The sequence below is a fragment of the Xyrauchen texanus genome, chromosome 6, assembly GCF_025860055.1.
Source record: "Xyrauchen texanus isolate HMW12.3.18 chromosome 6, RBS_HiC_50CHRs, whole genome shotgun sequence".
Taxonomy (NCBI): Eukaryota; Metazoa; Chordata; class Actinopteri; order Cypriniformes; family Catostomidae; genus Xyrauchen; species Xyrauchen texanus.
The window spans coordinates 14,637,565-14,648,233 of NC_068281.1; the positions used below are offsets into that span (position 1 = coordinate 14,637,565).

General features: G+C 40.8%; 1 protein-coding gene across 1 annotated transcript; it reads right to left on the reverse strand.

Annotated features, from left to right (window-relative positions):
• Positions 1-2,377: 2,377 nt before the first annotated feature.
• Positions 2,378-10,188, reverse strand: myadmb (myeloid associated differentiation marker b). Its single transcript, XM_052128491.1, has 2 exons — positions 10,052-10,188; positions 2,378-4,419 (listed from the first exon to the last, which is right to left on the reverse strand). The coding sequence occupies exon 2, from the start codon at positions 4,291-4,293 to the stop codon at positions 3,412-3,414; it is 882 nt and encodes a 293-aa protein (XP_051984451.1). The 5' UTR covers positions 4,294-4,419; positions 10,052-10,188; the 3' UTR covers positions 2,378-3,411.
• Positions 10,189-10,669: the final 481 nt, after the last annotated feature.

Sequence of the window (10,669 nt, forward strand, 5' to 3'; positions counted from 1 at the left end):
GCGCCACCTCCCTCAGCTCTGCCTCCACGAGCCTCCTGCGGCTCCGCCTCCCGAGCCTCCCTCAGCTCCGCCTCCCGAGCCTCCCTCGGCTCCACCTCCCGAGCCCCCCACGGCTCTGCCTCCAGGGCCTTACACGGTTCCGCCTCCCAGGCCCCCTGACCCAGTCCCCGTCCTGTGTCCTCCTCCCAGGCCCCCTGACCCAGTCACTGTCTTGTGGCCTCCTCCCAGGCCTCCTGACCCTGTTCCCGTCCTGTGGCCTCCTCCCAGGCCTCCTGACCCGGTCCCTGACCTGTGGCCTCCTCCCAGGCCTCCTGACCTGGCCCCTGTCTTGTGGCCTCCTCCCAGGCCTCCTGACCCTGTTCCCGTCCTGTGGCCTCCTCCCAGGCCTCCTGACCCTGTTCCCAGTCCTGTGGCCTCCTCCCAGGCCCCCTGACCTAGTCCCTGTCTTGTGGCCTCCTCCCAGGCCTCCTGACCCTGTTCCCGTCCTGTGGCCTCCTCCTGACCTGGTCCCTGTCCTGTGGCCTCCTACCAGGCCTCCTGACCCGGTTCCAGTCCTGTGGCCTCCTGACCCGGTACCGGTCCTGCGGCCTCTTCCCAGGCCCCCTGACCCAGTCCCTGTCCAGTTGCCTCCTCCCAGGTCCCCTGACCCAGTCCCTGTCCAGTGGCCTCCTCCCAGGTCCCCCAAACCTTTCCTTGCCCTGTGGCCAGCTCCCAGGCCTCCTGAACCGGTCCCTGCCCTGTGGCCAGCTCCCAGGCCTCCTGAACCGGTCCCTGCCCTGTGGCCAGCTCCCAGGCCTCCTGAACCGGTCCCTGCCCTGTGGCCAGCTCCCAGGCCTCCTGAACCGGTCCCTGCCCTGTGGCCAGCTCCCAGGCCTCCTGAACCTACCCTAGCCCTGTGGCCAGCTCCCAGACCACCTGAAATTGTCCTTGCCCTTTGTGCCCCCCTGGACTTCCTGCCTGCCCTGTGTGCCCCCTGGACTACCTGCCTGCCCTGTGTGCCCCCTTGGACCTCCTGTGTGCCCCCCTGGACCTCCTGCCTGCCCTCTGTGCCCCCTTGGACCTCCTGCCTGCCCTTTGTTCCCCCCTGGACTGCCTGTCTGCCCCTTGTGCCCCCTTGGACTGCCTGTTTGCCCCCTGTGCCCCCTTGGTCTGCCTGTTGGCCCCCTTGGACAACTTGTTTTTTGTTTTCCTTGTTTTGTTTTTACTTTTTGGAGCGTCTGGAATCCGCTCCTTAAAGCGGGGGCTCTGTCATGTTCTCTATTGTCTTTTGTTTTTGTACTGTTATTTTGAAGTTTAGTTTAGTTCCTGTTTTCTGTTTGGTTTTTGTAGTCCTTTGTAGTTTCATTTTATGATTGGTTTTCCCCTGATTAGTTCTCCTTCCCTGATTATTTCCCCAGGTGTTCCTTATTCCCTTGTTTGTTGCTTTTTGTATATAAGCCCTTTTAGTTTCTTTGTTTCCTTGTTAGTTCTTGCATGTGTTATGCTCTGTACTAGGTTTCCTTGTTTTTTTTTCCCTTTGTCCTGAGTTTTCCCCTGTTTTGTTAATAAAGCTGCACATAGATCCACAACCTCTGCCTGCCTACGTCACAATTCTAACATGGCAGCCCCAATGAGGGTTCCCCTCCCCCATGTAGAATAAAACAGCTTTTATAAGGTTACTGATATGACTAGTGTCCTCAACCTTTTATACATATGTTTACAATTACAATTAATTTATTTTGGAGTAAAAACTATTTTATGGGGAAAAGTGAGTGCACCTTTAAGGAACAATTTCTAAAATTAATTTTGTTGGAGTGAAATACTGACGTAACCTAATGTATTCTGGTTTATACAGTGATGTTAAATAATATTTTTCAGATCAATAAAACCAGTTTTATATTTGTTACCACAAGCATGTTTTCAGGGTAACATTTTTTCAGTGCATTTGTGTTTCAGTGCAGTCTTTTTCCACAGAGGATTTTTGGAGAAACGTCTCCAAAGTTGGAGACATAGTTGTTTTTTAAATGAAACATAACTGAGGAAAAACTCCATTAAATCTCATGAGCTTTAAAAGAGCAACATCTTGTGTGTGTTTGAAGTTTCAAAATCCTCCAGTTGAAGTGTTTCTAGACATCCACAATTCAACTCAGTCATGAGTGTATATGCTTGCTGTGTGCCATGATCCACCCCAACTGTACTCTGTAAGTGCATACTGCTTTAGAATATAAATAAATAGATTTGGAACAGAGCAAGACATAGTGAACAGATTTTCTGTATCTTTTTACACAGACATAACTTTAAACAAAGAATAAAAAAATTGGAGGTACGTCTGTATCCCAATTACATATACAATGGTGCACAAGGCAAAACTGCACAGAGATCCCACTTGTTTCATTTTTATGACTTTTATTCAGAGCTAGAATACACATTCGCACAACACTGTGGTGTGTGCTGTTCTCCCCTCAGCACAGAGGGATGAACAGAGAGACTAGCTCTCTCACTCTTTGATAACACAATGACAACATTCTCATATAAGCATTGAGGACTGTAACAGTCTGTGACAGGCACATATAGATTCCAGAGACCCAGGCAGCACAGCAAACATTTCATTTGCTTTCTTTCTCATGAGGTGTTTGTGTAAATGATACAGTCTTCTGGTCAACAAAAGCACAGCAAAGGTTTTATAAAGATTGATGAGGAAATACATCTATAACATTTGTAGATACTTGCAAATACCATGTGCACACATAACAATATGAATCCAGTACAATATGTATAAGAATGGCAATATATTAAGAATGTCACACATGCCATAGATGGCTTGAATGTTCAAATTATATGTCCACATATACATTTATATTTCCCTTCTCTATTCATCTTCAATGTGTCTATGTCATATAAAATATATTTTAAGAATGAATAAATGGAGAAAAGACAATTATGCACTTTTCAACCCATCAATATAATGAATTGACATATTCACCAAAAAGCAGTGTAATGTACTGAAATATATCAAGTCTCATATCACAGATATATAGTGGAAGCAAATTGTTTTTAACTAGTGCTAGTAAACCTGGAAGAATTGAAGGACATTATTGAGGTGATTGGAATTTAACATTCACGCACACACATTCAACACTGTTATAATGAATGAGTCCTTCATGCAAAGCAACATACAAGTACATTGAAGCATTTTGTAATGCATTTGATATGCAAATGAAAACTGAAAAGCTCCAAGTTAAAACTGAAGAACAAGGTTAAACTTTTTTGCCATCTTAACGGGCATGATTACGAAATAAAAACAAAGCTATAGAAAAACAACACCAAACATAGTTCATGACCATTTCAACATCACCACTCCCCAAACTACACATCCACTTCCTTCCTACCCACTTATTTTTTGCTTTCCTTATTCCTTCTAAAACACCTTGCTTAAACACTAACAAACACCAGCCTGGCTGAATAGATTAGATCAGTTAGATACAGAATGAAATTAAGAGCACTGAGCACAGAGATGGCCAGTAGCTTGTCCCATGGGCACAGGCCGATGCTGGAGCCACAGATATTGGGCCTGTGGCTGTGGCCTCCATGCTTATCATCAAACTTATAAATGGGCCAGATGATAGTGGCGGACAGATACATGCCCACAGCCAGCAGGGCATATGTGGACAGGAAACGGGCGAAGGAAAAGGGAAGGCAGCCTGTGCACTCGCCTACACACATCACAATGATTGCTGCTGACAAGATGAAGCATATGCAGTAGACAGCCAGGCACCACTTGGTCGCCCCATTCTGGTTGTACGAAACCGGCTCACTGATGAAGACAAATATTATGCAGGCAACAAAGGTCTCGCACACCTTTAGAAGCCCCGGTGCTGTGGCCATGTAGCCGACCACTTCCCCTGGACGAGCCTTACTGAGACTCACTTCACTCAAGTATGCGATGGTGGCCAGGCACGAAAAGACAGTAGACACAATACGGCAGTTGGAAATTTCGTTACGACCTGCGTAGCCTTTAAGGAAATACAGGGGGAATATAATGGAGGCAGAGAGGCAGAGGAGGGAGGCGTAGCAGGCAAACGTGATGGGAAAGTTCTTCCAGGAGACAGGGGCCCGGGTCTGCAGGCCAAACATTTCCACTAAGACTATCAAAAGAGTTCCAACAAAACTGAAACTCCAACAGAAGATGCACCAGTCACCTGTGCCATGGGTTAGAGCTGCTCCGTACAGAGCAACGCTGAATGCCACACAGGCGAAAACCATGGCAGCTACACGGGCCCACAGGAGTGGCGAAGAACGTAACACCACCGGCATGATGGAAAGGATTTCCGATTCACAAATGGAAGATTTATAGGACAATTAATGTCAGCTGTGATTTACAGTAGTGGTGTGTACAATTGATGTCCTCTTTTATTGTGTCTTCTTGTGTTCCTTGGTTGTCTAGGAGAAAATGAAGGAAGAGTAATCAGTCATTGAGTACAAAATGGAATTGTACTTAAGTACACACAACTGGTGGAAACAAAACATCTCATAGATTTTCATGGTATCGCAATATTAATTGTGATGTGTGTAATTATTTTAATGTTCGATATAGATTGATTTTCCCTAAAAGTGTGCTGTGGTTCTGTAGCACTATCAAAACATTGCTCATTTTATGAAAGTATCCTGGCCAGCCCAACAGACTAACTAATGGTGTGATTTTGGTTTTATATTATCTATGACAGGCTAATGGAAGACTGGGGACTTTTAGCAATTTTATTTGGTAACCATAGTGACCCTGAAATTATACACTTCACCTTTAAATACACAAACAGACAAAAGTGGAATCAAAATGTCACACAGGTTTTCATGATTTCACATCTGGGTGATTCTCATGAAACCTGTAAATGTCAGATTTAACCTCACATCCTTACAAAATTAAAAAATAATATTTTGCACAAACAAAATAAAGCACACATTAAGGAGCATTAAGATTTTTTGCATAGTGAAATAATTTTCAGGACACTTAAGCACATTTTACTCACCTTTACTTATTACTGTAAAGCGTGCAGATGCTTTAATTTTAGTATTCCCATTGATTTCAATTATGATTCTCATTACCACATCATAGTAATTTTTTATTTATTACAGTAAAAAAGATGCTTTTTCCCCCTGATTTTTATTTTAATATGCAAAAGGTAGTACTAAGGAAGTACTACTGTGGTGTATAAATGCAATAACATTTAAATAATGTAAAATATATATATATATAAATCATGTCGCGGTAATGTGAATATCATAATGATCATCTTTTTCACATTGAGATAATGAGAATTGGTAGGTAAAATGTGCATAACTGTCATAAAATAAAACAATTAATTTCACAATCTTAATGGTCGTAAAAGAGGCTTCATTTTTTTCTATGCAAAACATAATTTCTTATTTGTTTCTTTTGATTTTGGAGTAAAATAGGACCAGGATATTTTCTTGACAGGATTCGTGAAGATCACCCATCTTTGCTGAGAGTGGTTGTTCACTGAATAAGAAATGCAAAATCTGTGAGGACAATAATGTTGCTATTTCATCACATCAGTAGATAAAATTCCACAAAATGGCCAACTAAGGTGGGCTGAAACTCAGTAGGATAATCAGGCATTTATTCATGCAAAAGTAATAATGGTCACATACTGCATAAATGCCAATGGTACTCTATAACAAAAAGTCTCTGAGCGTCATTTGGGATTCCAGACTGGCAGTCAGTGAAAGCCTTTCCCTAACACATTCAAGCTATTTAGACAAGCACAGCACAACCGAGACATTTACTCAACCCTACAGTCCATCTGTCATCAACCTCCGTGGGAGGGGCCAAATAGGCTAACAATTGGAGCTTTGAGACCCCACTCCCCTCCCCTCCCAGCCTTCCCACACAATTTTGTAACAGTCAGGATTCCCTCGTCTTGTTGCTTGGCTTACAGAGACGGTCAAGTAAACAGTGCAGGATTGAGTGTTCACATTTTAGGAATGATCCTTCCTCTTATTCAACAGAATAGAATAAGAGAAGTTGAAAGGAAATGAAGGAAACAAGTTTTAAAAAGAGATAAAAAAAAAAAAAAAAGCAAGAATGAAAGACAGCTAGGCAGATGCATTCAGAACTACATGTGAGGAACACTACATTTTTTTAAAGATTTATCCATTTCAATTTAATAACATTTGAATTGACTAATCTTTAACTAAATAAAATGTACAAATCTTAGAAAATGCAGGTTTTATTAATTACATTTTCTTCAAGACTATTCAATTCAATTAGACGGAAAGGTGTTATTAAATTCAAATGGATACACCTTAAAAATAGGCTAAAATATTTTTTGAGTGAAGGATGAGACAAAAGATCCAATGCGGAGACAATGATCTGATATTTATTTAACAAACACTACAATGTTGGTAAAGCTTCAATGGGGGAACCCTGGCACTGACTGCATCATGGAGAAGGATGGTGTGTAGGCTTGTGTGCTTCGTGGTCATTTGCAGAGCAGTTCCGGTGCAGTGATGTATCGCTGAGGATAAACTAAGGAGAAGCGTCAACGGAGGCAAGGCAACAGGTAGGATGGTAACCACACCCGGCACACACAGTGCAGACTGGTTACCAATACACAGAACATATATCGGTCAGCCGATATTAGCCTTTCACGGATATATAGGTATCACCGTATATGTTTGTCGATATGCGCAGATATGATATTTCAGAACATATAATGCAGAAAACAAGGCTTTAGAATTGGTGTCATAACATAGTTTGTCCTGCAGAGTATGCTCTGACTCTGAACTGACAGTGGCTCTGCAGACAGGGCGGAGTTAAGCTGTGCAGTGTTAAGATGTGTCTTCTCAGTAAGTTGCTAACTAGTTTGTAAAATACATACTAGAAAGTTAATACACAATCACCCCATCATTTCCCCTTTGCAATATAAATAATATAACATTAACCCTGTCCCTGACAATGATGTCACTCATGTCTGTTTGCCAGCTATAGTTTGTCAGTGCAGTAAGTAATGTAGCAGATTGAAAGGTAAACATCAGAGCGTCTTTTTTGCAGCTCAATAGACAACAGTTTGGTGGTGGATTGTGTCTGTTGAGTGTTAATTTCACGCCACGTTGTTACCTGGTAGGTGAGACGCAATGCTGGTCAATCTTTTACTCTCTGTGACAACGAGCTTATAATTAACTAGCTAACCACAGAGTTACTTCCTCTGCTTGTCAGCTGAGTGAAAGCTAATTTGTTAACATGTATTCACCAAACTGTTTTGTTCAGGATTCACAGTTTGGTACCCCCTTCAACTGAACAATTCCAGTCGATGCATTTATAAAATGTAATATTTTAAAGTTTACCCTTAACTTGTATAGCAGAATACGGCATAACACCGCTGCCGCTGTTTATCTCTTGTCTCGGCATGTGTAAATACTTCTTGTTTTACAACCTGCCCCTAATTGACTGGCAGTATTAAAATAGTCAGCATTTTGATCAGTTTCAAAAATCCCATATCGGTCAGGCTCTGCAACTAGCGGACTCACAGAGACTGTGACACTACATATGGACAGACAGCAGAAGTGTTTGAAAAAGCATATCCTTAAACACAGGTGGGAATAGCATAGCTGTGAGTCATTTATCCCTCACTGCCTCCCCCAGTCGTTCGTATTTCTCTTGTTGCTCTTACACCCTCTCTCTTCCAGCAGAGTGTCAAATTTTCCAACTTGTTGATCTATTCCAGATGTTCTGCATCCTACCAACCTGAAAAATGAGAGGAATGTGCCTGGAGTTTACCACAATGTATTCCCCCAACTCACCGACCTCTCCATCTCTCAATTTCACTGTGACTTTCTCTTCCCCCACCAACCTTTCTGTCATTCTATCGTTCTCTTTCATTTGTTTGCTTTTAATATTTATTTAATTCTTTTTTTTTTATTCAGTTATGTAACATAAGAACAAAGGAAAATTCTGTTGAATTCATTACAATGCACAATAATTAATTTTCTCTTAATGCAAAAACTTCATGTTAATAAAAGCTTTAAAGAGGTTATGACATGAGGAATAAAATGTTCCTTGATCTTTTGATATAGAGGAGTTCATTGTACTATAATAACATACTAAAAGAGCATTTTTTTAAGCCAAGCTGCCAAAACAACTCATTCTCTACGTCCTCTACATTGTGGAATCACACTGTGGTAGACATTTGCATCTGACCGCCTCCACAATAACACATAAGTACCTAGTTAAACTTATCACCTTTGTTGCCCCGCCCAGTAGTGGTGATCAGAGAGATGAAAAGGAGAGAGCAGGTTAGTCAAGAGCAGAGAATCAGTCATAACAGTGGGCCTCTACGGTAAAGCTTAAAGGAGGGGCAGCACCAAAACAGAGTGATTCTGACAGAAGGTCAGAATGAGGGTGGAAAATGATTGTTTATCACAAATACACTGATATGACTGTTATTTGTGTAAAGAACAATTAACTAATATTAACAGTGAACCTCAAGGAACATATTAAAATTAAAAGGGCATGTCATGACCCCTTTAAATACATCCAAGTAAACATATGTATGAGAAAACAGGACATGACTGAGAGCTGGACACAGAGCTAGAGTCATGTGGTTATTTGAGAAGCGGCACAAGTAACTCAATTTCATCCTTAATCAGGTTAAAATACTTTTACACAAGACTAGATAGAAAAACAAGCTCTGTAGCTACAGATTTATGACCTGTTACAATGAGAGAAAGAGAGAGAGAGAGAAAGAGAGAGAGAGAGATCTCCACACTGTAAGAGATCCAAAACAGAGACGGATCCTCACCAAATACAGGCTCAGTGATCAGTCTGGCCATAGAAAAGGGAGAACAGACAAACATGGCTTCCAAAGGAAGATCGAGTCTGTGCTCACTGTGACACTGGTGAGGTCGAGACAGAGACACACTTTCTCCTTCACTTTGAGAAATTTGCAGAGGTGAGAGAGAAATACTTTTACAAACTGTCAAACCTCATGCCACAGTTTTCAGCAGAAACAGATCAAATGCCATTGTTACAGAGGGAGGACATTCATGCACATTGAAGTGCACACTCTGAGAAATCAATCACTGCCTTAATGTACTTTTTTATAAATTCTTGTTAAATACTTATTTATATTGTATAGGCCTACTGTTACTATTTTTTTATTTTTTATTTTTTATTTTATTAATTAACTAGCCTAACTAAAATACCATTTTTAAGACATTTAAACACATTTTTAATGGTATTTGTTACTGTTTTATTATACATTTTTGTCTTGTCATTATCTGTTTTGTATATTAATGCTTTGGCAATATTTTATGTAAACACAATCATGCTAATAAAGTACTTAAAAATTGAAATTGAGAGAGAGAGAGAGAGAGAGAGAGAGAGAGAGAGAGAGAGAGAGAGAGAGAGCATACGTATTAGGCTACACTATTTTAAAAAGTCTAAGCATGAAACCAGAACCATTTTTATTAAATTAATAGATTAATAAAGTTTTTTTTTTTTTTTTTAAAAAAGAGCAAATTATAAAGAAATTACAAGTAAATAACTTTCAGCCTACTTCCTGCCTCAACACTATCCCCTAACGGAACATCCCGCTGTGGTGGGCGAGTCTCTCCACGTGCCGTGCCGCACCCAGCATGCGACTCAAATTAATACAGCCTTTATAGTGTACTTAAAAATGTATGCATTCAAATTGAGTTTTACAAGTCTAACGAAGTATTATTATTATTACCATCTCGCTAAACAACTGCCAGACGCTAGATATCTGACAAACTGTATCGTTTTTGCAACACGTAATGAGCGCAAGCAAATATTACACATTTTGCATTTTATTTGTCATAATAATTACTACGATTTAACACTATAATTATTCATGAGCGCGTGTAACAAATAAAATAAAAGCACTTTCTCTATATGAATACAGAAAGCAGGCAATACAATCTTTATTTCTATTTACTAAATGTGTTACTGCGCCATCATTAAGTGTTTAATCAAGGTGTTTGAAGCTTTTATGTTCACAAAAGATGAAAACAAGTAAATGTGCATCAGCTTTCTTACCGGCTGCTTGTCCCGTTATCTTTCTCTCGAAGTGCTGCGTCTGAAACAAGTGGGCGCGGTGTTGAAGCTGACTTTTCAATCACAATCAGTGAGGACACTGGTATACCCTCACAATCAGTGAGGACACTGGGATACCCTCCCACCCCCTCAATTCGCCCATTCCAAATTAGGTTAATTGTTCTCTCGCGCTCGCTTTCTTTAGCCCCTAAATTAACTGCAAATGTTCAGTGCAGTTTCTGAGGACATAAGATGACTGAACTGAAACTCAATTCAACCAAAGACCAGGGGAAAAGACTCAGAGAATGTATTCAGTGGTTATGGGGTACTGTCTTTTATCGTTTAAAATTATATTCTGCTCCAATGCGTAGCCTGCTGAATCAAACGAATGAACGAATGATACACGGATTCTGCTGGTATTGGTATCTTATTTCCATCTGTTCATTTATAATCAAATAATTGAAAGAAGATTTTATGAAAGATAAGTAACCTAATGGATGCCTCTTGATATTTGTATTTTTGTTGCTAGGATACAGAATGTTACTATGGAAACCAGATGTTTGTTTATGCTGTAATGTTGGGGTGATGTGATTAGTAGCACATATCTGCTGTGGTCACAGA